Genomic DNA, 26,035 nt, shown 5'->3' on the forward strand with positions numbered 1-26,035 from the left:
ACCGCAAATCTTCACGATCTTCTCTCCGCCCGCCACTTTGCCAGTCCAGCCGATCAGGACCCCGATATCCAGGTCCCCACTGTCACTGTGACTCCTGCCGACATGGTTTCGCCATTGCTGACCGAAACAAACTATGTCCTTGAGCCCCATCAGCCCCAGGAGGACATCAACGAGCGAGCCCGAAAAGCCGGACGACCGCGTCTGGGCGCCGGGGCTGTTCTATCGGAGGTATGCACTCTATCATCTTCCTCTCTTTCTTTTCGAGTCAAGCATTTGCCGTATGCATCCATGGGCCTCGACAGTGCACTCATCTCCTAGAATAGATTCTCTTATATTGCGGCTATGTGGACCTGCTAACCATCTCAGGATCGACGCAAACAAGTCCGTCGCGCGCAACGAACTTACCGTCTGAAGAAGGAGGCCACGCTGCAGCAGACCAAGCAGCGAGTCGTCGATCTAGAAAATAAGTTTGAGCGCGTCTCGTCGGCCTTTGCGGACCTGATGCAGGGGCTGGATCCTAGCGTCAAGAGCAGGAGTCCTGCGCTGGTGCGAAGGCTTGATGCGATCTACGCGTTGTTAGCTGATGGAGAGGACGAGGCTGTTTCGAGAAGAGTCCCACAGAATAGGAATGCCATGGATGAGACTGGTTTCGAGACTCAGAGCTATGCCCAGAGGCAGAGTGCAGATCCAGCCTCGACATCAGCATCAACATCAACATCAACATCCTCTCCCAACCCAAACCCTCACCACCACCATCCCCCTCTTCCTCTCTCCATCACAACCACCACCATGTATACCTCCTCACACCACGAAAAAACCCTCCCCCGCCACCTCCACCGCCTCAGCCTCGAACACGCCTTCCACCTCTTCAACGACCCGCGCACTCACCCGCTGAGAATCTACCAAGTCTTCCGCCTCGTCCCCTGCATCCAGGACAGATCGAAAATGGACCCTTATTTCCGGCGTCTGGTCTCCGCCGGCGCCGACGAGGCGCTTGAGATCCCCTCTTTACCATTCTATGGCATCGGGGGCGCGGGGGCGCATTATCCTGCGCGTGATGGGGAAGGGAGGCCCGTGTATCCGGTGAATTCGAGGATGCCGAGACGGGTTCTGGGGGGTTTATTTGTTGATCGCTCGGCTTCGGAGATGGGTGGCCGTGGTGGGGAACGGAAAAGGGAACGGTATGCGGGCCAGAAAGAGGAGGAGAGACGGCTGCAGGCGTACGGGCTTGGAGGCGTGTGGTTTGATTGTCGCGATGTGGAGGGGTATTTGAAGGAGATGGGAGTGAGGATGGACGGGGGGTTGTTTCCGGGGGTGATGCAGGAAGAGAGTCCGAGGGATAGAGGAGAGGGTGGGAATGACAGTGATGCGGAGGAGCAGTTGCAGACGTCGCTTTTGGACTCGGTCATGGAGGGGAGGGCGAGCGATGTGGACGGTAGGTGTCATTCTTCTCGTGTGGATATAGTTTGGCTAACTGACTGAAGATGTAGAACCTTCACAGTCAAGCAAAAGCAGAGCGTGTCGACGCATTCTGGATATGGACTCGTTCCTGTCAAGTGAGTGTCCATCCACATACCCTCTTGAATAGATGTTAACCAGATTAGAACTCCTTCAAGGACTCGTTATTCTCGGTCGTGCGCCGGGTTTCCGTCGCAGCGACGTTGTTTCGGCGTTTCATTCGGCATTAGTACCTCAGACTATTTGATATAGAACCGCAGCATCGTGTACCTGCAGCATATTTCCAACTTATCGGCAAAATAAACACCAGTAATTCAAAATACAACTATGATAGAAATACAACCTCTTAGAGCAATCATACGCTAGATCAGAATCTCCTGAAAATGGGAGATGATGGAAGATGCACCTAAAGCTCGAGGAATAGATGTCCAACAGAAGCAGCAAATAACTACTGATTAAAATACTCTATGGCTTTAATGTATTGGGTATGGCAAAGTTGCAGTTCTTCAGTTCATCCTTCAGCGAACCGAAATCCTCCACCCCGTCCTGTACTCTCTCTCAATTGATCATCTAGACTCTCCATCTCGTCTTCCAAAGACGCTGCATCAGGACATATGTGACTCCTCTCGAAATCAACCAACCTTGCCGTATTGCCCTGAACAATGAAATTATACCTATTGACATCTCCATGACAAATCCCAATATCATGAAGACGCCCGAGAGCCGATTGACAAACCATCAAATCCTCAATCCCCGCTTCGCGACCTCCCAACTTCTCCAGCAAGATCCCAATCACCCGACCGTGCTCATGGACATGGGCCAGGAACCGTGGCGCAAGACCAGTTCCTTCTAGACTCTTATAGATGCGAGTCTCCTGCGCCATGCGAGGGATTTCACAATAAAAGCGCGCGATTTTGGCAATGACTGTGTCTGTGCCTATGCCTGTGCCGGTGACAAGGTCCTGGTCCGAGCAGGTCGCTTCGAATGTATTCGCAGTGAGTTGTTTCACGCGGCTCAGACTCAGGTAGTCAATTGATTTAGGGTGCCAGGTATCCTCGACTGCGGGCAGCTTCTTCCTCTCTAACTTTGTTGCGAGAGCGCCGGTTGATGGATCGCGGCTGATGCGTGCCATGTTCCAGGTGTCGTCGCTGGGTAGATCGGGCAGTGAGCGTCGTCTGGAAAGGGTTACCTCTGCTATGAATATCTTTTCGATTCTATTAAAGCGGCGAAAGAGATGATAGCTATAAGAACAGATCTTAGTTCCGGTATTTGCTGCAACCGCTTATTACGCAAATTCCTGTTTAAAACTCGAACCCTGATAACTTAAGGGACAAGGCTACCGAGGAAGGAAAAAGGATGTGACAGCCAGGCAACATGAAAATCCGTTATCATAACTCTAGATTATATTCACGATTCAATCGTATATACACGTTCCATCGAATTCATACACGTGATTTTATGGGTATAGGGTATAACCTCCAAGCCAACGCAGCCGCGGGACAGCAACGAGCAAATACCAGGAAAAGTAATCAGGACTCTCCAAACCAGACGAACAGACGAGTCAGTGAAAATAAAGTGCGCTCCACTATTTGGTCTTCGCGATGTTGTGGGTCTGCACTGGAGCCACCTCCGGCTCCACGCCTTCCGTCGGCGGCCCGACGTAGTTCTTGTGGCCCCAGACCCAGTACCACACGGCTGCGATGGCCACGTAGCCGACGAACACCACGGAGGCGTAGTTCATCGTGTCGACGGTGACGTCTTTGAAGGTGGGCATCGAGAAGAGGGGGATGGCGAGGAGGGTCCATGCTGTGACTTGTTAGATTAGTGGGAAGAGAGGGGCGAGAGGACTGACAGATGGCAACGACGTTGCAGAACGCGCCGAGAGCACCCATGTTGAACTTGCCCTGCTGGATATCGGCTCTCCGGCGCAGGATCAGGCTGACAGCGACCGGACAGGCATAGCTGAGCGTGAGCAGGATGACGCCGACGCCGGAGAACGCGCTGAAAGCGGCGCTGGAGCCGAAGTAGATCAAGCCCAGGAGGATCTCGACCACCATGCCCAGCATCATGGCGTTCAGGGGGATATCGAGACGCTGGTTGACGGTCTTCCACCATTTGGAGCCGGGGATGGCGCCGTCGCGAGAGAATGCCCACGTGCAGCGCGACGTCGCCGTCACGCAGCCCACGCCGCAGATGATGCCCAGCACGAGCAGCGGGATAAGCAGACAGAAGGCGCCGACGGAGCTGCCCGTCGCGGCCTTGAGGGTCGGAGGCACCGGCTGTCCCGAGGCCAGGTTCACCAGATAGCTGAGATCGGGCAGCACGAAGCACAGCGGGATCAGCAGCACCAGGCCGGCGAAGAGGTTGATGACGATAGTGCCCACCATGGCTTTGGGGACTTGGACGGCGGGTTCGCGCACCTCCTCACACATCCTAGGTTAGTTTAGTAGAGGTTCTAGAGCAGATTGTCGCGCAGGGAGAGAGAAAGAAAGAAAGAAAGATTTACGAGATGATCATGCCGGTGGCAGAAGTTGCGTAGGCAGCGTGCAAGAGACCGATACAGAACGACCATCCGGCCGGCCATCCTGCTTGCGGTTCGAAGTGAGTAAAGACCCAGTGGGCGGAATGGCGGCCTTCGCGGGCCAGGACCAGGATGCACACGACGATGACGATCAAGCCCGCCAGGGTCCAGAAGATGGCAAATTGCTATAGACGCGATGGGAGTGATTAGTGCAGGCGCAGTGGGAGAGAATATAACATAGGAAGGGAGAGTCGCTTGGGTCTGTTCTTTCTTTTCGCATGGGACAGGACAGGACAGGACAGGACAGGACAGAATCATGGGTATACCTCTAACAAGGGCAGCCATCTATTGCCAAAAGCCGGGATCGCATGGCAGAGTAGGGTTATCGCAAGGAAGATGAGGTAGGTGTGCCAGGCCTCGAAGTCGTCGGTGATGCCGACGCCGGGGGACTTTTCGAAGACGTTCAAGCTGGCCACGAAGAACAGGGTGGTGCCGAAGTTGACAGCCAGCGTGATCATGACATTGCCAGCCACGTAGGCCCACCCGCAGATCCACGAGGTGATGCGGCGGCACCAGATGGGCGACAGCACGAAGGTCTGATAGTACACACCGCCGGCAGTAGGGTAGACGGAGGTGATCTCGGCCAGGGAGACAGCGACGCATAGGATGATCAGCGAGACGGCGACCCAGCCCCAGATGATGTTGGCAGGACCGCCGCCAGCCAGGGGATAAGTCAGGGTGGTGGAGAGACCGTAGGGCACGGAGGACAGGATGAAGCACATAAACACCACGTGCCAGGTCGAGCGGTTGCGAGACAGTTCGGGCACGTATCCGAGGCCCTCGAGGGTTTCATCTGCAGTGGCCCTGTCGAATTTCCGGCCTTCCTCGGAGGCGCCAATCAGGACGGTATTCCCGAGGGGATCGTCCTGGCGTGAGGAGGACATGCTGGGTGCAGGGGGTTCAGCAGCAGATGTCGCAATCGGCGCTTGGGTTGGTTTCGCTTGGGGGGTTGCTTTTACGACTACTGCGAGTCAGCGGGGGTGAGTCTAGATCGTCGAATACTCCGGAGTCGGACGGATCCTGGCGCGTGGGAGGGGAAATTAGGAAAAAGGCTGGAAAAATCGAAAAAAGGGCAACGTGGGAGAGAACGAAAAAGGAAAGGAAAAAGAAAAACGAGGGAAAGGGAAAAGGACGAGGAAGCCAACGTGTCCGTCGAGTTTGCCAGGACTAGAGAGAAGACGGTTAGAAGGAGATACTTTGGAGGCATGTCATTTGCTATCAGCCTGTCAGACCCCCGCCCTTGCATGTGATTGGCTGTGGGTTGCGTCCCGTGTGTCTTGGCTGCCCGATCGGGACTAGCGCCTACCGCTTGCATCGACGCCGCGTTGCTTTTGATTGGCTTTGGATTGTTGTTGCTTGCATTTGCACTTGCTTTGCATTTACTTATTTCATTCAGCCAGTCTCCTTCATGTCTTCCTCTTCTCAACGGTCCAGCAATGGCGGACCTGGCGCTGTCCTGTCCACCTTCCCACACCGTCTATGTCGACTCCGACGGGGAATTGTACGGCCATCCTCTCGCCGGCACCGTCCAGACCTCCCACACCCTGCACTCGCTGCAGGTGGCTCTCGTCCGGACCATTCGACTCGACGTGATTGCATCGAACACATCCAAGAGGTCCAGTCGACTCAAAACGCGCCTGACCTTACGAAAACCAAAGCATGTATCTCACACCCCTACATCTACTTCCGTGCAAGAAATCGTCCGCTGCAATCTATCCACCACGCCAGCATCGACCATCCACCACGACGGCCATCTCACTCATGAATTCACCTTCGCTTTGCCATCTCCCCTCCACTGCCCGGAGACTATTCCATCGGGTCCCCTGGAAGTCTCCTACGAACTGATCGCTACGGCTACCCGCAATGGCTACACGCTCACCGACTCTCGACCCCTGCAATTGATCTGTCGCCGATTCCCCGACCCCTGGGACATTGTCACGCACGCACGCAGATTCCCAGGATCCAGCGTAAAAGCAGAGTTCACTCTTGCTCCTCAAGTCTCCTCGGGTCAATGCACTCGCTACTCTGCAGACATTCAACTATGCAACGTCGCTTCGCCGGCATCTCGGCCGTCGGAATTGACAACTCTCGTCGTATACCGCCTAGCATGGCGTCTGGACGAGCTCATCACATGGGACACTAAAAGTTCGGAATCAACAACGACGCACACTCGGACTCTGGCGCATGGAACCAAAAAAGGCCGCTGGACGGCTCTCCAGAAACCAAAACCACTGTCATCCGAACAGTCAATTCACGACATGAGAATCGCCATTCCACTAGAAATCAGTGTCGGAAAAGACGTCCACCCGATCAATGACACCGACATCGATGCCCCATCCGGCTCCCCGCCACTGACGGTCCGACACCAGGTAACGATCGAGCTGGTGACGGGTAGAGAGACCGTTAGTCGCGACACCGGGTCTCTAGTGGCGCGACGACGCTCGGCCAGAGGTTTTGGAGCGACGATTCCGGTGCCGCTGCATTCATATACGGATCTGACAGACTTGGTGAAGGTGATGGAGGCGGATTTCGGGCTGTTGCCGGAGTACGAGAAGGTAGCGACGGCACCGCCAGCGTATAGGAGGGTTGGACTGTAGGGCTGGTGTATATAATAGTAATTAATAATGTTGTAGATGGTTTACGAATTTCACGGTGGTTAAGAATGAATACTCCATAGAAATGATCTCCGACATACTCCTCCTACCTCAACCTTGGCACAAAAGCTTGAATGTCCGATCATCGCACACAAACTTCCTCAAGAACTCTCCCAGGCCCGGTATTAAGTGCAACTAGTAGTAACCTGCCGATTTCCGTCCCTGCGCTCCACCCTGATTTCCAGATCCACCTCGCTAACCAAAAAGGAAGCCAAGACACTAGCGTCGAGCATGGCATCATGGCCAGTCAGGAACTGATCTTCGACTCATCCTTCTCACTAGCACCGCGATGCATGCCATTTCCGCACCACGATGGCCGACAAAAACTGCCATTCGTGCCGTCGGCGGCGGCTCAGGTGTGATCGGGCCCTGCCCGCCTGTCGCAAATGTGCCCTAACCGGCGTCGAGTGTCTTGGCTACGAGCGCCTGATTCTCTGGAACAAGGGTGTCGCCAGTCGGGGGAAGATGATGGGGAAGACGTTTGATGTGTCTGTGTCACAGACCAGAGAAACGGGATCGCCGTCCGAGGCTATAGACATGGACATGGGGATGAGGATCTGTACACCCCTGATCGACCCGCTCCTGCAAGACCTCGGGTCCCGATATGCGCGATACATCTACCATTTCGACCAGACGTTCTGCAAGGAGATTGTCATCTACGATATCCGGGACCAGAACCCCGTCCGCCAGCTCCTGGCCTATCTGTCGGAGTATCCGATGCTGCGCGAAGTCTTTGTCGCTACCTCAGCCTGCCACTTGTACCATCTCTCGCCGGTGCATGCGCGCTCGAACACCGTCTACCGCGACGCCTTAGTCGCTAAACACAAGGCACTGCGTCTGCTCAATGACGCCATTGTAAACCTCTCCACCGCTGATATCGACCTCATCATCGCGGCTATCCTGGTCCTCATGTACCTCGAGTTCCTGGACTCCGGGACTGACGTCTGGCGCATTCACCTCGAGGGCGCCAAGCGGCTGATCAACTGTCTACGAAGACAGGAGGGGACGGTTTCAGACACAGAGACGGTTGCAATATCTTCGCCTGCGGGCCTTCTGCGCAGATGGCTTGTCTCAGAGCTCTTAGTGTATGTCCCCTTACCCCATCTAAATCACATCAGCTAAATACTAGACACAGATTCGACATCATCGGCAGCACCATCTCCAAATCCATCCCCCTCACCCCATCCATCTACGGCATCGAAGACGGCTTCGACGTCTCCGCCATCCTGGCCACCGCCGAGACGAATAATTTCGCCTCCTGCCCGGCCCAGCTGCTGCAGTGTCTGTTGACGCTCGTGCAGCTGTCCGAGGTCTCGTACCCGGTCGACCATTCGGATATAGCGCCAGACTCGGACTCGGACTCACGCATGAACACCCCCACTCACGGGAAACACCCCGACCCAACCGCGGAAACCGTCAAGGAAATCCTACGCACCGTCCGCTCCTTCGTCCCCTTCGACTGGGCCCTCTCCGTCCAGAGCCTCTCGCCCTGCCAGGACCTGCACCAGCGCACTTGGATCGCGAGCGCCTACCAGGCGGCCATCTGTCTGTACGCGATGCGGGTACTTCCTTCCCAGAAACCAGAGAGCTGCGTCAACAACCAGATTCTCATCCCAGTTTCTATCCCGGAAGGCGACCCCGAAGAAAGCGAGCGAGAACATCTCGTCTCAACCATCGCCACCCAACTATCCAAACTCGACCCCGACAGCGGCCTCTTTAAGTCCAGCATCTGGCCGAGTTTCATCGCCGGCGCAGAGGCCAAGAGCCCCGAGCTGCGGCGCTGGGCGTGGTTGCATCTTGCTGCCGTGTCGAGGGTGCTGCCGTATAAGACGTCGACGTTTGCGATGGACGTGCTGGTGCTGATTTGGGGGGAGGAGGGGGCGCATCGAAGAGGGTGGATTGAGATGGCGAGGAGTTTGGGGGCGGATTTTTTTGTTGCATAGCGTTTTGCATTCGGGTGTGGTTTATGATTTATGCTTGGTTTTGAAGGACGATATGTGGTTTTAATGTCGTGGGCTAAATGATGATGATGATGATGATAGATAGATAGATACCTTGATATTAAACGAACAATCTACCCTCTCACTTCAACAACAACACAACATAACCCCCATAGCACTCAACCCCCACCCTAAGGACCAGAAGAAGAAGAAGCCCTCCCCAACCACCCCCCAACCTCCCTCCTCACCCCATTCACCGCAGTCCAAATCTCCCTCCTCCCATCATAAACCGGATAGATGACGACCGCCACAAACGCCAGAAACTGCCACGCGATCGCCACCGTCGTCCAGCCTGCAAAGAACGGCTTCGTGAACACGTACCCCCGGTACAGCGGCATCGGCCACACCACGAACGTCAGCAGCACGAGCACCACCCAGCTGACCCACGCGATGCGGTACCACTTGCGGAGCTGGGCCAGCGTGGAGGCGTCGAAGGGGTGGTGGAGGTTTTCTAGCGAGGGTTCTGGTGGGTTCTGTGGGGAGGAGGAGACGACGGGGTGTTTTTCGGTGCTGTCTGTCGGGGCCGAGGACTCGGGCTCGGATTCCGACTCGGGTGTTTCGACGAGTTCGATGCGGAGGAATTGCCGCCAGTCGAATTTATATGGCTTGTAGAATGATATGAGGACGGAGTAGAGGGCTGGCGAGAAGCACGCGGCGATGGACCCGTACAGACACGGCGCTTCTTCCATTGTCGTGGTGAGGTTGACGGCGCCGTACAGCGACTTAGCCGTCCCCAACCAGATGGCCATTCCTGTCCCAAAGCCCAGGATAGGGGCCCAGATGGCGGCGAGACGGGTCTGGCCGGACCAGCAGAGGGTGAAGATCAGCGGGACGATGCCGGAAGAGGTGAGGATGGGCCGGAAATAGCCGATCCAGGTCATGTTGGCGCCGCCGTAGTTGAGGACGATGGAGAAGGCGGTGATGAAGATGGCGTGGAAGACGACGGAGAGATGGCTGACGCGGATGAGTCGCTTGTCGGAGGCTTGCGGGTTGATGTAGGTTTTGTACAGGTCGAAGGATAGGATGCTGCTGACGGCGATCATGGACGACGACACCGTGCTGGTGAGCGCCATGAACAGCATCACCACGAATGCGATCACGCCTTTCTCGCCGATGCAGGCCTGGATGGCGTACGGCATCACGAACCCGGTTAGGACCTCGGACTCGGTGAATTCGCCGGGATACGTGGGAAAGAGAGGCGTGTCGTGCAGCACTCGTGCGGCGAGTCCGATCACGGTGCCCAGGCCCCAGGGCACGCCGAAGATGGCGACGGCGGCGAGGTTGTAGCCAGGCACGGTGGCTTTGACTTCGGTTGCGAAGGACTTTTGCCAGAATGCGGTGTCCTGACGGGTCAGTAAAGATTGATAAGGGAGAGCAGGCAAAGCGTACCATCACGACTAGAGCCAGGTTGCCAAACTTCAGAATCAATCCCCACATGATAGCGTCGTGCGACTTCATAGTGAGAAGAGAGCCCTGGAAATTGCCCGGGATGAAGTTGTCATCAGATAGAGCCGACACCTTGTCGTAAAGCCCATAGAGCCCGCCAATTGCGTCGTGCGTGAGAATGGCGAGGGTGAAGTAAATAATGAGAATCAGGGCGATGGCCGTGTGCAGGTAATCCGTCAAGAAGGTGGCCTTGAGCCCGCCGACAGCCGTATACATCACCACTGACATCGTCAGTATGAGCTTCCAGACAAAGATAGACCTGCAAACCTACCTCCCAGCGGAATGAGAATGGTCGCCGCGACGAAATGAATCCCCGCGATGCCATGAATCAACTGCGAGCCCGTCAAGATCATCGACGCGCAGCCAAAGATATTGCAGAACAGATTCAGCACGAGGAAGACGACATGCGCGATCTTGCCATATCGCTGGCGAATGATCTCCAGCGACGTATGCGCATACGGCACTCGCAGCTTGGCCAGCACGCCCAGGATGGCCATCAGGGCGATCTGGAAGCAGAGACCAGAGCCATACCACTGCAGTCATCAGCATTCATCCTACCATCCTGCATACGCAGACATACCATCGGCGCCGCCAGCCCGAAGCGATAACAATTGACGGCCGAAAACACCGTCTCGTTGATCCACATCCACGACGAAAACACCGCCGACGCAGTCAACCCCGTGCCGACCGTTCGATTCGCCACCATGAACATCTCCGACTTGCCCGAGTCTTCGTCCAGATACGCCTTTTGGATCTTCACCGCGATGAGAATCACGCCGCAGAAGAGGATCCCGAGGCCGATGAGGAGTCCATACCCCGTGCCTTGCGACACGAGGGTGACTCCTGCGGTGGTAATCTGACCCATGGCGATAGCACTAGCGATATTTTGAGGGAAGTACCTATCCGCAGAGAAAACTATGGACAGGCGATGATCCGGCTGTTAAATATGCGACTCCCATTGTCGATCGGACATCTTGACGAGAAGCAATTGCGACCTGGAGGCGATGAATGGCGTTATGCATTAGTCTCGACCATCGTGATAACCCGCACGGCAGTATCCCGAAGTATGACAATCGGCAGGAATTAGAGTAGGAGAGTCGTCAAGGAGGGGGAGAAAAGTGGAGGATGGCTTGTGTTGGTGCGCACTAGATAATTGCGTGCTGGAGGCGCCGGATTGCAAAGATGCACGACTCAACTTTCCTGTCGGAACATTTGAGTGAGCAGGCCAATAGATAGGGAACCCTTGCAATAAACCTTTTCTTATCTCGATCTTTGGCGGCAACTCCCACTGAGATTGGAACGGTAAAGTGTCAGGGCTGAAGATGACATGCCGACTCCTAGTATGCTCATACCTGGACCCTTTACTTCACCTGAAACGAGGACTAGAATGGAAGTTGGAGTCGTTGGAGACAGTGGATTTGGATAATCTCGACCAAGCAGGCCACGCTTTTCACAAGCCTAGACTTATGCAGCCAAGCTGATAGCCAATTTGCCTTGCCAGGGTCCCCTCTATCTAGAGGCAGCTCTGTTCTGTCGCTTTTCCCTTGGATTGCTCGCGTCTAAACTCCAGCAATGTTAGTTTTTGCGAGCCACGTTGGTACTCTCAACGGTCTTCGTCGTCGCAAGGAATAGGTTGCAGTCCCAGACACGCTTGATTCACCAATGTTTCGATGTGCGAGGGAATCATGCCACGAGTTAATATAACCCATCAGTGTCAGTGAGATTGACATCGATGATATCGCAGATGCCACGATGGCATTGAATCGGACACTTGCTTGGTGGCAGTGGAGTTGAGTGTCATGTATGTGGCTGGCTCATTCTCAGGCGAGATACGGTGGTAATTTCTCTGTTGCACATGCATTTGCCCTGAACATTTGTCTCAACAGTAACAAGGCAGTTACTGGCCTGGAAGCTATGAGTCAGTATTTAACACGGGCTAGATAGCTTCTATGAAAGCTGTCAGTCGAGTTAAGTACAGTGCGTCCCGCACAGAATTATAGTGCTGAGTTCTGGACCGAATCACTTAGGTTTTGAGGTGGGACAAGGTTATTTATCCTTTCAGCCAAACCTAAAAATTATCCTCAAGGGTTTCCATTGTAGCACAAGATGGCATGTCATGAGTTTACTATCTTTGATCGAGGGACTTCGGCCCGGAAGGCGCCCTCTCGGCCTGTCGGGGCTCGGGGCTCGGGGCCCGACCAAGGGCCGAAAGCCGACTCTGTGGATCCGTCGTAGTACAGAGAATGGAGTCATGGACACGAAATTTATAGTCTTGTATCTGCTCGGCAAAAGGGTTAGCCATCAACTCCACTCGTCGCTATCCAGAGAGCCCTGTTGTTACCCGGCGTAGTCGGGTCTCGGGTCTGGCCCGAACTTAAGACACGCATGTAGAACCACGCCGTAGAACTACACAAGTGAAGATGTAGAATTCAGTTCCTTCTTGCCGCGACTGAGATGCTCCGTCATCCTAGCAATAGAAGGCTTTGAGTGAGGTCCCCTACATCGCTCGGCTGCAATATAGCAGTAAAACACCACCCGGATTGACGCCTCTTTGCTAGTAATGTTTTGGGTCTAGAGAGGGCGTTCGGGATGGGTTGGTTGAGCTGCCGAATCCCGATGACGAGTTTAACTGGACTGATCCCGGGAATGTTGGGCGCGTGGCTGGGTCCATTTTGGCGTATGATGCTGGTCAAGAGCAGACTGTGGGATTGGTTGGGGCTCAAAGGATCAGGATTGCGGATGCGGTGCGGCCACAGACTGGGCTCCAGACATGGGTGGAGAAGAACAGGGAGAGATTTGAGGCTTGAACTGAACAGCATCTAGATAGAGAAAATTAGGGCTGAAAGCTCGCCATGAGTCCCAGATTCTTTTTAGAGTATTTACTTCATGTTATTCATGCCTGGGTTATACCATAGCAGCTGTACGCACTTCCCATCAATATCTCCCAAGCCACGCTAACCAAGCCAAGGATCAGGATTTAAGCATAATGCCGTGAGGCTGGCCCTGTGCCGCGCAGAACCCCTAGCTGGAGTGGACATTACATTGAGTATAGACTGGTGACTGTTTTCTACTTGGTCGGAAAGGACTTGTATTCATTTGCCACTGAGCCATTCACTCGCTCCGGGTATGGCATCAGACCATGGCTCATGGCTGAGCTAATGGGTGGATGGCCCAATATTGCAGCGACGCCGGCCAGGAGACTGCTGGTGGATTGAAGTCTACACTGCGTTATTTCTTTCTTCACGTTCACCGAACACCCAACTTGGCATAAATGGCCTGATTGTTCCTACCTTGCGGGACCCAGAAAGAAAAGAAATAACCAAAAAGGCATTCCCTCAGTAACAAGGAGGGGAGTCTGTGGCTCCAACTGCCCTTTCAACCCAGACCTACCTAGCGACGTCATACTTTAATTTCGCCAAAATCGCCCATCCCATACGCTATACAGCCGACGGCGGGGCCCGGCACCTGCAGCAGGCAACTTGAACCGCGCGAGGGTTCAAACTGCCCGATTGGAACGACGGAGCGGTGATCTTTTGCAGAAAGCGGGCAGTTCGGCCTCCCCACACGCGACTAGGGTCTCCGCATTTCCCCGCAAAGGTTGCTTGGCAGTCCAACCAGGGCATCACCACGAGAACGAGCTTTTCTTCACGCTGCAGAACAGGCGGGTTAGTTCCGATTTCTGGGGTACATGGGTGAGGTGTTATTCGCCTGTTTGACTCGCGCTGAACGGATGTCATGATGTATGGCGTGGGGGTTCCAAGTTGGAGTCGGGTGCCCGGCTTAAGCACTTCTCCGGAGGAAGTATAAATGGGCGACGGGTCTCTCTGGAGTCCTGGATTGTGTTTTCAGTCAGTCTTCCCGATCGATAGTCGCCACCATGACGCCTTTCGCCTCCCTCGTGGTTTTAGTCTGTCTGGGGCTGCAGCTTGTCGCTGCGCGAGGCCTTCTCTCCTATCCCACCAAGCCGCGAGTCTTCGTACTGTCCGATATTGCCAATGAGCCTGACGATGCAGAATCTCTGGTCCGGTACCTTGTTCACAGCAACCAGTTCAACACCGAAGGTCTGGTCGCCACCACGTCGGTATGGCTGAGGAACGAGATCCATCCCGAGGACATGACCAAGATCATCGATGCCTATGGCAAGGTCGTGGACAACTTGAACCGCCATGCTCCCAAGGACTCGCCCTTTCCTTCGGCAGAGTACTTCCACGGGATTTTGAGGAACGGAACAACGGTATGTTGAATATTGTTGCTGTTCAGTTGGGTGAGAGCTAACGTGGTTAGGAATATGGCATGGCCGGAGTAGGCGACGATATTCCCCTCAGTGACGGTGCGAAACTGCTCCTCGAGCGTCTGGAGCATGACTCCAAGCAGCCGCTTTGGGTTCTCGCCTGGGGCGGCACCAACAACCTCGCACAGGTGCTGTATAAGATCCGTAAGGACTATTCGCCCGAGAAGGCGGCCGAGTTGCGTTCGCGACTCCGCGTGTATGCCGTCTCCGACCAAGACGACACGGGCGCTTGGATCCGCCGCGAGTTCCCCGAGATCTTCTACATCGCGTCTGTGCACGGCTGGAACCTCTATCCCGTGTCCACCTGGGTGGGCATCTCCGGCGACGTACTGCACGGATTCGACAAAGGCGGTCCCGACGATTCGAAACTCACCCACGAATGGATCCGTCGCAACATCCAGATCGGGCCGCTGGGTAAGCAGTACCCGGATTATGAGTACCTCATGGAAGGTGACACGCCGACCTTCTTGTATCTGATCCAGAACGGGCTCGGCGACTCCGAGCACCCCGAGTACGGGTCCTGGGGCGGCCGATATTCCCTGGTGAACCCCAGCACCCACGGGCTGAAGTACAACCACTACGCCGATGTCCCGGACACCGTGGTTGGCAAGAACAACGAGACCTTCAAATCCAACCACGCGACCATCTGGCGTTGGCGCAATGCCTACCAGAATGACTTCGCCGCCCGCATGCAGTGGACTCTTGCGGAGAATGTCAGCCAGGCGAACCACCACCCTGTTGTGTCGGTCAACGGCTCCAGCGGATTAGCCCCCATCGCGCTGAATGTGACCGCTGGCTCGACGGTGACTTTCGACGCCAGCGACAGCTACGATCCCGACGGAGATCACTTGAAGTTCCGCTGGTTCCAGTATGGGGAGCCCACTCAGGGCGAGTCGGTCCGTGTGGAGGACGTGGTGACTATGGACATCAAGCCATTCGGCAAGGGGGAACAGAGGGCGAAGGTCCAGATCCCGCCGGCCAAGTTGTCTTGTGTGACGATGTCGTCTGGATGCCAGGTCCTACACTTGATTGTGGAGGTGACGGACTCCGGGAGTCCGGCGTTGACGACCTACCGGCGTGTGGTGATGCAGGTGCTCGAAAATGACTCATAGAGAATGGCTCGGGCTGTGGTCTGTAAATATCGAATTGTAGACGATTGACATGAATGAGAAACGTGTTCGAATGCGAGATTTGGTTGTTGATCATCGCGCCCTTCCGACTGTTGAGCTTGAGAGAAGACCTGCTGAACCAGTTGGTTGGCTCCTAATAAAGAGTAACACAAAAGACCGTGTGCACCAAGCGACAGACTCGAAGTCAGGACATGAGTCAAGATTTCTGCTGTGCTACCCCACAAATAAACTTCCAGGACTCTGGATCGAGCCCTCAAAGATCTACGTTGCACCCTACCTACCGGAGCAGCCATCTCCCCAAGGCACAGCTGACTCCTTGCGGCGGTCATCGGGTCCGCACCAAAGAAAACCAAGGCCTCTTGCGTAAGGCACGACAGAACCTAGAGAGAAACCTGAATCAACAGGATTATGGTCGATCGGATGTCAACAGAAACAAACACAGCACGTGGCCGATCACGAGAGCCTACTGCGCCAGGATCACCGACTCGCCTTCCCGTTGCGTCTAGTCGATTTACCTCGTGCTACGAGGGACGGTGATCCTGTCGGTGCGGTCAAGGGTTTTCATCCCAACCCGATTGCTAATTGCTCAATTTCGGGCGCCCTAACGCCCACTAGCCCGTAGTCCGGAAAGCCAAATCAGCGCAAGAACCAACACAACGTGAACGATAAGCAGCAGAAAAACATGGCGGGGCGGGGCTGCAGCGCTGGCCTGAACGAGAGATATTCCGCCCTGTACATACATGTACTCTGTGCACGTCCAACTCTATTCGGCGTATCCCCGATGCCTAGCTGCATAATAGAGCTTGATAATTGCCAGTTAGACGATTGATGACGACATTCGAGTCATCCATGCAAGCTTTGGGCTGCCGTGAGAGCATCAGAGAGGCGTCTTTAGTGTCCGAGGCGATTGGATCTGGTGGGATCGCGTGATACACTGTCCGCAATACGAAATGCCATTGGTGCCCGGCCTTAGAACGCATGCTGCCTTGAGCTGGCAACAGGAATATCGCGTGGATTTATCTCCGAAGGGAGTGGTTATGTTCGCGTGGGATCTCGGTAGGAGGCATGTCCCGGTCGGCAGCTCCATAACAGAGGTGAAGCAAGGGATTAAGGTGTGCTGTCAGTGTCCGGATGAGATCGACGGACTGATTATCTGTCCCTTCCAACGGGGATGATCAGCTGCAGGGAATCCGATGACTGGGGGGCCAAGCCAAGCATGACGAATTCGCAGCAGGCGACGTGTAAGAAGTAAGAACCAAGAGCCAAAAGGCGTGTAAAAAGCCCCCGGTGCATCATGCGGCAGCTGATCATCCCTGAGCCCCCCGGTGACTTCAAAGGTACCTGCGCTGGCCGGCCTTCGTCCTGGGCCCACCGGGTACCCTGGAGGTACCTCACCCGTCCCGCCCTCCACCGCCTTCTCGAACCTCCACCTTTTTTTCTGTTCGCCGCTCGAGACTTCACGCGCCTTGGGTTTAGCTCTGTTCCACTCGTCGTTAGCTCTCGGCTTATCTGAGATATATTGCTGGCCTCTTTCTCTTCCTTTTCCTCTCTTTCCTTTGATCCATCATTATGCCCCCTGGTCAGATCCCGGTTAAGTTCGCCGTGGCCTCGGGATAGGAGGGTGATTGTCATGCTTTGCGATATAGATTCATCTTAGACAGCCGACCTATTTTCCTGGTTTCTCCTTTTGGATTGCTTCTGGATTGCTTCTGGATTGCTTCTTCGAAGAGCGATATAAACGATATACTGGAAACCTATCAATGTGAGTATACTCGCCCAGAGCCATCCTGCACGCTGCTGGGTTGCGTCAATCAGCACGATCGCTAACCGAGAATTCTCCGACAGCAAACGCGCCCCAATCACCAGTGTCCCTGCATAATCTAGCGACGCAACTATCATGACCACGGCGACGGCATCGGGCCCCGGTCCCGCTGAAAGTCCCGCCAACGAACGTCAGCCATCGTCGGGTGGCTGGAGGAGATGGTTCGGAGCTTCATCGAATAGAGACTCGGGCGCCGGCCTCGAAAACGAAAGTTATAGATCCAAGTCGACGCTGGGTATATTGAGCGATAAGGTGACCGATGAAGTACCTGGTATGGTCTCCTCTTCTGGCCCATACACATGCGGTGGACGTGGCTGCTAATCATGGACCATTGCCAGGAACGGTCCTTCTTCTATCATCCAACCGCAATGAGCCACTGGGCTTAAGACATCAGCCTCGGCGCGCCTCTGCTTCGTCCATACCCTCTCCTTACCCACCGTCTCGATCTTCGTCGATCCAATCGAGCAGACCGCCGCAGAAGAAGACGGGGGATGGACAAATCGTATTGAATCCCCAGCCTGACGATTCGGTCAACGATCCGTTGAATTGGCCCATGTGGCGGCGCGATGCGGCCTTGGTGTCGTTGGGGTTCTATTGTCTTATGGGTGGCGGCATGACGCCCGTTCTGGCGGCCGGTTTCAATGAAGTCGCCGACAGCTACAATGTCGACACCCAGAAGGTGGCCTTCACCACCGGTCTCTACATGCTGGGACTCGGGGTAGGATCGGTGATCATGTCGCCCACGGCGATCCTCTACGGAAAGCGCCCCGTGTATCTACTGGGCGCCACGCTGTTCATCATCTCCGCCATATGGTGTGCCTTGTCGCCGAATTATCCCAGCCTGGTCGTGGCTCGGGTCTTCCAAGGCATTGCCGTAAGTCCGGTGGAGTGTCTTCCGTCGGCGACGATTGCCGAGATCTACTTCCTACATGAGCGCGCGTATCGTGTCGGCATTTATACGCTGCTTCTTCTGGGTGGCAAGAACCTGGTTCCCTTGGTGAGTGCTGCGATCATCGGAAGTATGGGCTGGCGGTGGGTATTCTGGATCGTGGCCATCGTCGTCGGGGCCTGTCTGGTTTGCATCTTCTTTTTCCTACCGGAGACGTTCTGGGATCGGACGCCTCGGCCGCGACGTTCGGGGAAACGCCCCAACTTGTATCGAAACGTGTCGGATCTTGTCTCTCACGGTCTTCGAGGTCGATCGACTCACGCGCACCAACATAACGAAGAGCCGGCTCCGGAGAAGAGCGCCGACACGGTCGTCCCGAAGAAGTCCAAAAAGGGCCACGTCGGGTTCGTAGAAGCCCCCGAAGAGGATCATGAAATCGAGGTCGAGAACGAAAAGGATGACGCGCAGGAGGGTCACGAGCAGCATTCTGCAACACCTAGCTCGGCCGTCACCGAGCGCCCTACCCCGGAATTCCTCTCCAGCCTGGCGCTGGAAAAGTCCGAAGACCTGGAAGCCGGCAGACAACCCGGCGTCTCGCCAGCCCGCAGCGAATCCGTGGACCCTAGTGCACCCCTCAACCCATCCATACACTATACCAACCAACTGCGGGATAAACCTTTAATGCCTTTCCTCCACTACCTGCGACCCTGGCACGGGCGAATCTCGCATGACAACTGGTTCCGTGTGGCCATGCGGCCCTTCATCCTCTTCGCCTACCCCGCTGTCCTCTGGTCCACGGTCGTATACGCGCTCTCCGTTGGCTGGCTGATCGTGGTCTCGGAATCCGTCGCGCATATGTTTCAAGGGAAGGATAATTATAACTTCACCGCCCTCCAGACCGGATTGGTGTATATCTCGCCGTTCGTGGGCGGTCTGCTCGGCACGGCCGTCGCGGGGCGCGTGTCGGACATCATCGTGAAGTTCATGACGCGGCGAAACGGCGGTGTGTACGAGCCGGAGTTCCGACTCGTCATGGCGGTTCCGATCGCCTTGTCAACGACCATCGGGCTGATGGCGTTCGGATGGAGCGCGGAAATCAAGGACGCGTGGATCGTGCCGACCATTTTCTTCGGGATGATCTCGTTCGGGTGCTGTTTGGGCAGCACCACGGCGATTACGTTCTGCGTCGACAGTTATCGGCAGTATGCGGGGGAGGCCTTGGTGACGTTGAACTGGAGCAAGAGTAAGTTCCTTGTCCGGAAAACAAGGCTCATTTGATCGAGCGATAGCTAACGCTGGCGGTAGACGTGTTTCACGGGCTGATCTTCTCGCTGTTCATCGTCGATTGGCTGGACGCGCAGGGCTCGCGGACGGTGTTCCTTGCTCTGGGCGGCATCCAGCTCGGGTGTCTGCTGTTCTCCATCCCGATGTATATTTATGGTAAGCGGGCGCGGATGTGGACGGTACGACGGGGGTTGATGGAGCGGTTCTGATGGAGAGGATGCGATATGTATCGGAAATATATGATGCCAATTCTGCGACGACTTTGCAACGTGATGAATGATGAAATACAACGGCTTGTATAGTGATGATGGACAGCATCAAGAAAGCACTGGCTTAGCGTAAGCAACAAGAACACAGCATGCTCCGTATATCCTGACCAAGGCCGTGCCTGCCAGAAAAGGTAGACACGGGACCCAAGTCTAGATTGCTTAGTCACCCAACGGGAATCCGCCCGTTTTCGATGGAGAAGATTGCCACAGGATCTTCATGCAAGGGAAATCAGGCCATCCCGCTTTTCGCCAGGACCCCGCGAGAGCGATCGATGATGATATATCGAGGTCAGGGAGGAGATCCGCCCTATGAAGAAGAACGTATGAATCATGGGGAGATCAGGCAGGCAGCAAGAAATTGGAGCAAGGAAAAGAAAAAGAAAAGAAAAGAAAGGCAAAAGCCAAAGAAGTCCGATCCTAGACCGGGCTCTCCCCGATTTGAACGGACGAAAGCTCGGCTAATGCAGACGGTAGGCCCGGGGCGGCCTCTGATTGGTGGCACGGGTGGCCGAAACTTGGAAGGGCTGCAGGGCGGCTCCCGCTCGCTAAGCCGGGAAGGGATTAGCGGGCCTGGCCAAAACCGGTCTTTCCTTGGATTTTGATGAATTTCTCAATGCACTTTGACGTACGGCGCCCATCACGTTGTCGACACGGCGCATTGGGAGGGATTCGAACTGGACAACTCGAGGACCGCAATGCGACGGCGTCATCGGGGATCGAGACGCCTTTAACGTGTTCTTGCCATGATGGCCTGGATATAATTGGTATCTTCTGAATCTGGCTGGAGCAACTAACTCGACCTGCAGGGCATTACTCCGTACTCCTGCTAGTTGGCGCGATGGCCTCCCGCCAATGACACGGCCAGCCGGCGCGACTGCAACGCCGGACAGCCGAATGGCCGTCGAGGGGTGGAGTGGCCAGGGTCGGGTACGTCCCTGTCAATGTCGAGTCGCCACACCTAATCTCACGTCTGCCGCGGCCGCGTCGTCGTCATGCGCCCTGAACCCCATCTTTTGCCTGTTCGGGACCACCCAGACTGGCTGGATGATTCGCAATTCATAAACCTGAAAATTCATTAATCCAATCAATTCCAGTCCGGGCCCAACTGGGAATTGTTGGAAGCCGAAAAATCAAAATTCCACCCAAAACACATTCCAATAAAAGAGATGCGCCTCCTCCATTCCGCGTTTCAGCCCGCTTTCGATCTTCCCCTCCTCTTTCCCCCTGTTTCTCGCCTCGTCGCCTTCTTGCTTGTTATCGGCAATTCCAGCCAATTTCAACATTCCCCCCACTCCCTCGCCGGCCACTTCTAGACTTTTCGTGTGTCTTCGCCTGACGATATCTCGTGTGTGGCTGATTCCTGCGTCGCTCGTCCCCTCCGCCACACTTTATTCCAACATCCCACCGCAGGGGTGAGAAACAATGGCGCAGTGTTGAGGGAAAAAAATAGACCGGTCTTTTTTGTGTTCCCATCTTCCTTTCTCTTCTTCTTTCCTTCGTTCTTGTCTCCCATTGTGTTCCTCCCCGGATTGCCCTAGGAGGTTTATCGCTGGAGGACCATGGAATCGCAACACAGGAAGGAAGACGAGCACCATGACGGGCGTCGTGCCCGTGAAGTTTACCGATTCTTCCAGCCGGGGCGCCCCCCGTTAAGGAGCGTCAAGCAATCCTTCTCTAACGAAACCTACTCGCCGCCCGTGAGCAACTCAGATGGCTCCCTTCCGGCACCATCGTCGCCCGCATTACTACCTCAGTCCTCGTCACCCGCCAACTTAGGTCCCGTCTCCTCGTTGCTACCGGAGGGACTGACTCTGGGCGACCCGAACACGACGTTGACCTCTTTTGCACACCTAGCAGCCCTGCGACTGAACGTGGAGCGTGTACTAATCAGGTAGGTCCAAACCCCCGTTGTTGACCCTGGCTGGGGCTCATGCAAAGCTCCGTAGTGTGTCCGATCGCTCCTCGCAATTCATCATAGCACAATCAACCCAATTCTTCCGCAAACCTGCCGATTATGAAACCTTGGGAGATGGAGTGTGGGATGGCTGTTCCACCTTGTCGTCCAGTTCCTGGAAGATGTGCAAGGTATGCCCTTTTTTTGGGACCCTTCGGCCCTGGAAAATGTATTTTTCTAACCCGACTATCTTACTGTTAGGAAACCGTGGACCTTCCGCCATCTGACCACGATTCTGGAGAGTTTAGCTTCGTCGTGGTGAATGATTTGAGCGAGGATGAAAGATACCGAAATCTCCCCTTCGTCAAGGGAGATCCGCATTTCCGATTCTATGCGGGCACCCCCCTGACAACGGACACCAAGATCAACATCGGCTCTTTTTTCATCCTCGACAAGAAGCCCCACGACGGGTTAAACGACTACGAGAAAGAAATCATGGGTTCGATCGGGACGCTGATCATGGATTACCTGCGGGTGAGCCGGCAAGCGTCTGAAGGCCGCCGGGCCGCAAGGCTGTCTCGCGGGCTGGCTTGCTTTGTCGAGGGAAGCTCCAGCTTTGTGGACACACCCCAGTCGTCGTACGCAGGTAGCGGTGTACCAGGGACGCCGTCGTCCTCCAATCTGAGGGCGCACCACTTGTCCGTCGGATCGTTCAATAGCTTCGAACTTCCATCCCAGCGATCGCACAGCAATGATGCACGCTCCTTCAGCTCTGCCTCCGATTACAGAGCCGACCAGTGCGCTTCGTCCGTGCCGGATGCGCCGTTACCGGATTGGTGGGCAGGCAGTCGTCAAAAGGGACAAGAGGAATCGCACGGCCACACTTGGGCCTTCCGCCGAGCGGCCAATCTGCTGCGCGAAAGTCTCGAGCTCGAAAATGACGGTGGTGTGATGTTTCTCGAGGCCAGCAATAGTCCAATGGTTAATGACATCGACACCGGCAGCGACTGCTCGGGATACGGGGAAGCTAGCAACCCGGCCTCCGTCCTGGCAGTCTCGACGACCGAAGAGCCCTTTGCTCCATGTCCGGGATCGACAGTGCTGTATCCTGCAACCAACCTCGAGGGTGGGTTCTTGCAGCAACTTCTCCGACGGTATGCCAAAGGAAAGCTCTGGTCCTTCCACCGGGATGGGCTGCTCTCCAGCTCCGACGATGAAAAGAAGCCACGCAGGACGCGCTCTCGCGTGACAAAATCGCCAGACTTATCTCGGGGAAGTAACAAAAAATGGAAGGCCCTGGAAAATTCGATGCTGAACCTCTACTTCCCTAATGCCACGCAGGTGATGTTTGTACCTCTCTGGAATGCTGCCAATTCACAATGGTTTGGCGGTTGTTTCTGCTGGAACACGGTGGAAACGCGCGTTTTCAGTCCGTCTGTCGAGCTCAGCTCGATCCTAGGCTTCGGGTCTTCGATCATGGCGGAATGCAACCGAGTGGAATCCCTCATCTCCGATCGCCAGAAGGGCGATTTCATCGGCAGTATCTCGTAAGCTTCGATTCCAAGTCAAGAACAGCAAAACAAAGAAAGAAATCATACTGATCATGTCCAGGCACGAATTGCGAAGCCCCCTTCACGGTATCCTTGCCGCCGCCGAGTTTCTCAGTTCTACGCAGCTCGATGAATTTCAGGGATCGCTTTTGGAAACCATCAACGCATGCGGTCGAACCTTGTTAGATACGATGAATCAAGTCCTCGATTTCAGCAAGATTGTCTCCTTGGAGAAGTCGTGGCGCCACATGAAACGAGGTCGAATTGCTGCTTCGGACTCCAAACCCTTAGAGACAGTCTCCGCTCATCTGGACACGTACATGGCAACGGACATCGCTCTGCTCGCCGAAGAGGTCGTGGAGGGAGTGTGTCTAGGGCATTCATATGGGCAGAAATCCACTGCTACGTACGACCAGTCCGTGCTGCTCTCAAACGCTGCGGCATCGCAGTTCAATCTCCCCAAGGGCACCGCTGCTAAGCCTCATTCGGAGGTGGAGGTGATCTTGGACATCGCTCCCAACGACTGGACCTATCTGTCTCAGCCGGGAGCGCTGCGGCGTATTATCATGAATTTATTCGGCAACGCCATGAAATACACGGACGCCGGTCGCGTCGGTTTACACATGGAGGTGACCGAGCCGTCTGACGGTCGCTCGCGCCGACAAGGTGGGGACGACCTAGTTACGTTGACTGTGTCCGACACTGGAAAGGGCATTTCTGAGGAGTTCCTACGTGGGCGCTTATATACGCCGTTCGCTCAAGAGGATACGTTGGCGGTTGGGACAGGCCTGGGGTTGTCGATTGTGCGAAGTCTGGTCCGATCCTTGCATGGCAGTATTAACATCCACAGCCAGCCCGGAGAGGGAACCGTTGTCAAGGTATCTCTACCGCTATCGCGTATCGAAGCAGGGGATCCATTTGATACTAGCTTTGATTCGCGCACTCCGTCTCCGCGCGAGAAAGAGGGGATCAGTGAAAGTACTGCCCTCCGCGACGCCCACGTTGGACGAAGGGCGGCGATCATGGGTCTCAGCCCTGAGGCTGCCGCCGACGACCCCTTCTGGTCCACTATTGCACGCTATCTCACGGACTGGTACGGCCTCGAGCTGGTCTCCTGGCCTTCTGGTACGCCGGCCGACGTTGTACTTGTCGATCAGGCTGGCTTGTCTGCCAGCACCTGCCAAACCCTCCACACTTTCCGCCACGCCGTCCCCGCCCTTCTCATCTTCTGCAACCAGTCGGTCGATCACAAGCAGGCGCAACGGGAATACGCGTCCCTCGCCAACATTGTGAAGATATATCACCGCCCCTGCGGGCCGCAAAAGCTCGCTCAAAGTATCCGACGATGTTTCGAATCGCAAACGGGCTCTGCGACGACCACACCGGAGCAAATCACTCTGCCGAGACGGCCGCACCCTCGCACGTCCATGCCCCCTCAGGAGCCCGAAGATACCGAGGCCGAAAAGACCGAAGCCCAGGCCAAGGTCTCCGAGGTTTCCGACAGTGCCACTGACTTGACTCCGGACTCCGTTAGCTCGGGGGCATCTTCTTCAGTGGGCGCCCAGTCACCAGGCCAAGAGATCGAGCAGATGTTGACCACCATCGTCTCCCCTCCGTCGCCTTTCCAACGATCATCGTCCGAGCCGGAGTTAGTGTCTGACTCGGATGTCATACCTGGACAAGAGCAGCCCCAATCCGAGGTGAAAATCCCGGACCCTCCCGGACCTCGACGGGCGCGGGTCCTCGTGGTTGACGACAATTCTATCAATCTAAACCTGATGCTCACGTTCATGAAAAAGCGAAACTTGGAAAGATTGGACTCGGCGGAGAACGGGCAGTTAGCCGTGGATGCGGTGGAACAACTGGCCGCGGGATATGATCTGATTTTCATGGGTAGGTCTTCCATTTAGCAGGGTCGCTCCTCTCAAGAAGCAAGGCTAATCATTCTCAGACATGTCAATGCCCGTAATGGACGGGTTTGAAGCTACGCGAGCCATCCGCTCTCTTGAGAAAGAGCGAGACGGCGAATCTGCCATTATCATCGCCTTGACGGGACTTAGCAGCTCCCGCGATGAATCCAACGCGCTTTCGTCAGGGGTGGATCTCTTCCTGACGAAACCAGTGTCATTCAAGGAAGTGTCGAGGCTATTGGAGGAATGGGAGGGGAACGGACTACGCGAACGATGCACGTAGCCTTCCTCCAACCCTCCATTCGCCTCTTTACCTTCCATCTCTATTCCTCCCTTACCACCTATTATTTTTCCCATCTTTTCCATCTCTACAAACTACCTCTCTTTGAGGGGCTAGTTTGTTCATGATTTACATTTTCCACCTCTCCTACCTAGTTTTTGCTGGTCTCTTTTTTGCCTTTGGCAGATCACCAGGTTGCTGAGCACTTGGTTGGTTACGATAAGATGATATCCCGCTTTGGTTGGTCTGGTCTGGTTTGTTTTCCTTTTTGTTTTCTACATTCCCGTTGCATCATATTCCATCTACATCGACGGGGCCCAACATATACATGGTCTTCGCCTGGTTTGATTTCATTTGATGCTCCGGGACGAGCAGGACACGGAGCAAGGTGTTTTGGCGTTTTGGGATATACAAATAGTTTTTTGCTCTTGCCATGCATAGCGGCATAGGCATATGGCATGGTCAGTCCGGACAGGACACATTAACGGCTGGGATTGCTCCGTACACGCGTAGCATGAGTGATACCCTTTGCTTTGGTTGAATACTTATATACTACATTATCAATATATTACATCTA

At 55.1% G+C, this 26,035-nt stretch overlaps 10 protein-coding genes across 10 annotated transcripts; 6 read left to right on the forward strand and 4 right to left on the reverse strand.

Annotated features, from left to right (window-relative positions):
- Window positions 1-25: 25 nt before the first annotated feature.
- P170DRAFT_378384 (bZIP transcription factor) lies at window positions 26-1,768 on the forward strand. The gene is made up of 4 exons (XM_024845445.1): window positions 26-228; window positions 367-1,435; window positions 1,485-1,556; window positions 1,605-1,768. The coding sequence occupies exons 1-4, from the start codon at window positions 103-105 to the stop codon at window positions 1,703-1,705; spliced, it is 1,368 nt and encodes a 455-aa protein (XP_024707826.1). The 5' UTR covers window positions 26-102; the 3' UTR covers window positions 1,706-1,768.
- Window positions 1,769-1,969: 201 nt separating this feature from the next.
- On the reverse strand, window positions 1,970-2,626 carry P170DRAFT_352716 (uncharacterized protein; the record flags this gene model as incomplete). The annotated part of the gene is made up of 1 exon (XM_024843935.1): window positions 1,970-2,626. A coding segment is annotated over one exon (657 nt), but the record flags the coding sequence as incomplete, so codon positions are not given.
- Window positions 2,627-2,841: 215 nt separating this feature from the next.
- On the reverse strand, window positions 2,842-5,110 carry P170DRAFT_434252 (GABA transporter). The gene is made up of 4 exons (XM_024848674.1): window positions 4,306-5,110; window positions 3,965-4,164; window positions 3,311-3,891; window positions 2,842-3,264 (listed from the first exon to the last, which is right to left on the reverse strand). The coding sequence occupies exons 1-4, from the start codon at window positions 4,921-4,923 to the stop codon at window positions 3,044-3,046; spliced, it is 1,620 nt and encodes a 539-aa protein (XP_024707828.1). The 5' UTR covers window positions 4,924-5,110; the 3' UTR covers window positions 2,842-3,043.
- A 365-nt stretch (window positions 5,111-5,475) lies between these two features.
- P170DRAFT_462444 (uncharacterized protein) lies at window positions 5,476-6,699 on the forward strand (the record flags this gene model as incomplete). The annotated part of the gene is made up of 2 exons (XM_024852100.1): window positions 5,476-6,441; window positions 6,673-6,699. 2 exons carry the CDS (start codon window positions 5,476-5,478, stop codon window positions 6,697-6,699), a joined length of 993 nt encoding a protein of 330 aa, XP_024707829.1.
- Window positions 6,700-6,981: 282 nt separating this feature from the next.
- On the forward strand, window positions 6,982-8,771 carry P170DRAFT_462445 (uncharacterized protein). The gene is made up of 2 exons (XM_024852101.1): window positions 6,982-7,778; window positions 7,829-8,771. The coding sequence occupies exons 1-2, from the start codon at window positions 7,006-7,008 to the stop codon at window positions 8,634-8,636; spliced, it is 1,581 nt and encodes a 526-aa protein (XP_024707830.1). The 5' UTR covers window positions 6,982-7,005; the 3' UTR covers window positions 8,637-8,771.
- Window positions 8,772-8,824: 53 nt separating this feature from the next.
- P170DRAFT_444491 (sodium:solute symporter family protein) lies at window positions 8,825-11,004 on the reverse strand (the record flags this gene model as incomplete). The annotated part of the gene is made up of 4 exons (XM_024850636.1): window positions 8,825-10,036; window positions 10,083-10,360; window positions 10,411-10,672; window positions 10,720-11,004. The coding sequence occupies 4 exons, from the start codon at window positions 11,002-11,004 to the stop codon at window positions 8,825-8,827; spliced, it is 2,037 nt and encodes a 678-aa protein (XP_024707831.1).
- A 2,166-nt stretch (window positions 11,005-13,170) lies between these two features.
- Window positions 13,171-13,701, reverse strand: P170DRAFT_105895 (uncharacterized protein). Its single transcript, XM_024842290.1, has 2 exons — window positions 13,430-13,701; window positions 13,171-13,357 (listed from the first exon to the last, which is right to left on the reverse strand). Exons 1-2 carry the CDS (start codon window positions 13,540-13,542, stop codon window positions 13,207-13,209), a joined length of 264 nt encoding a protein of 87 aa, XP_024707832.1. The 5' UTR covers window positions 13,543-13,701; the 3' UTR covers window positions 13,171-13,206.
- Window positions 13,702-14,016: 315 nt separating this feature from the next.
- On the forward strand, window positions 14,017-15,542 carry P170DRAFT_350649 (DUF1593-domain-containing protein; the record flags this gene model as incomplete). The annotated part of the gene is made up of 2 exons (XM_024843815.1): window positions 14,017-14,373; window positions 14,424-15,542. 2 exons carry the CDS (start codon window positions 14,017-14,019, stop codon window positions 15,540-15,542), a joined length of 1,476 nt encoding a protein of 491 aa, XP_024707833.1.
- A 1,741-nt stretch (window positions 15,543-17,283) lies between these two features.
- Window positions 17,284-19,890, forward strand: P170DRAFT_105927 (putative MFS transporter). The gene is made up of 4 exons (XM_024842291.1): window positions 17,284-17,322; window positions 17,406-17,653; window positions 17,721-19,514; window positions 19,577-19,890. The coding sequence occupies exons 2-4, from the start codon at window positions 17,458-17,460 to the stop codon at window positions 19,762-19,764; spliced, it is 2,178 nt and encodes a 725-aa protein (XP_024707834.1). The 5' UTR covers window positions 17,284-17,322; window positions 17,406-17,457; the 3' UTR covers window positions 19,765-19,890.
- A 1,493-nt stretch (window positions 19,891-21,383) lies between these two features.
- Window positions 21,384-25,461, forward strand: P170DRAFT_472420 (putative sensor histidine kinase/response regulator; the record flags this gene model as incomplete). Its single annotated transcript, XM_024852947.1, has 5 exons — window positions 21,384-21,715; window positions 21,771-21,909; window positions 21,980-23,265; window positions 23,330-25,161; window positions 25,220-25,461. The coding sequence occupies 5 exons, from the start codon at window positions 21,384-21,386 to the stop codon at window positions 25,459-25,461; spliced, it is 3,831 nt and encodes a 1,276-aa protein (XP_024707835.1).
- Between the last annotated feature and the right edge of the window lie 574 nt (window positions 25,462-26,035).

This window comes from Aspergillus steynii, assembly GCF_002849105.1.
Source record: "Aspergillus steynii IBT 23096 chromosome Unknown P170scaffold_2, whole genome shotgun sequence".
Classification (NCBI taxonomy): Eukaryota; Fungi; Ascomycota; class Eurotiomycetes; order Eurotiales; family Aspergillaceae; genus Aspergillus; species Aspergillus steynii.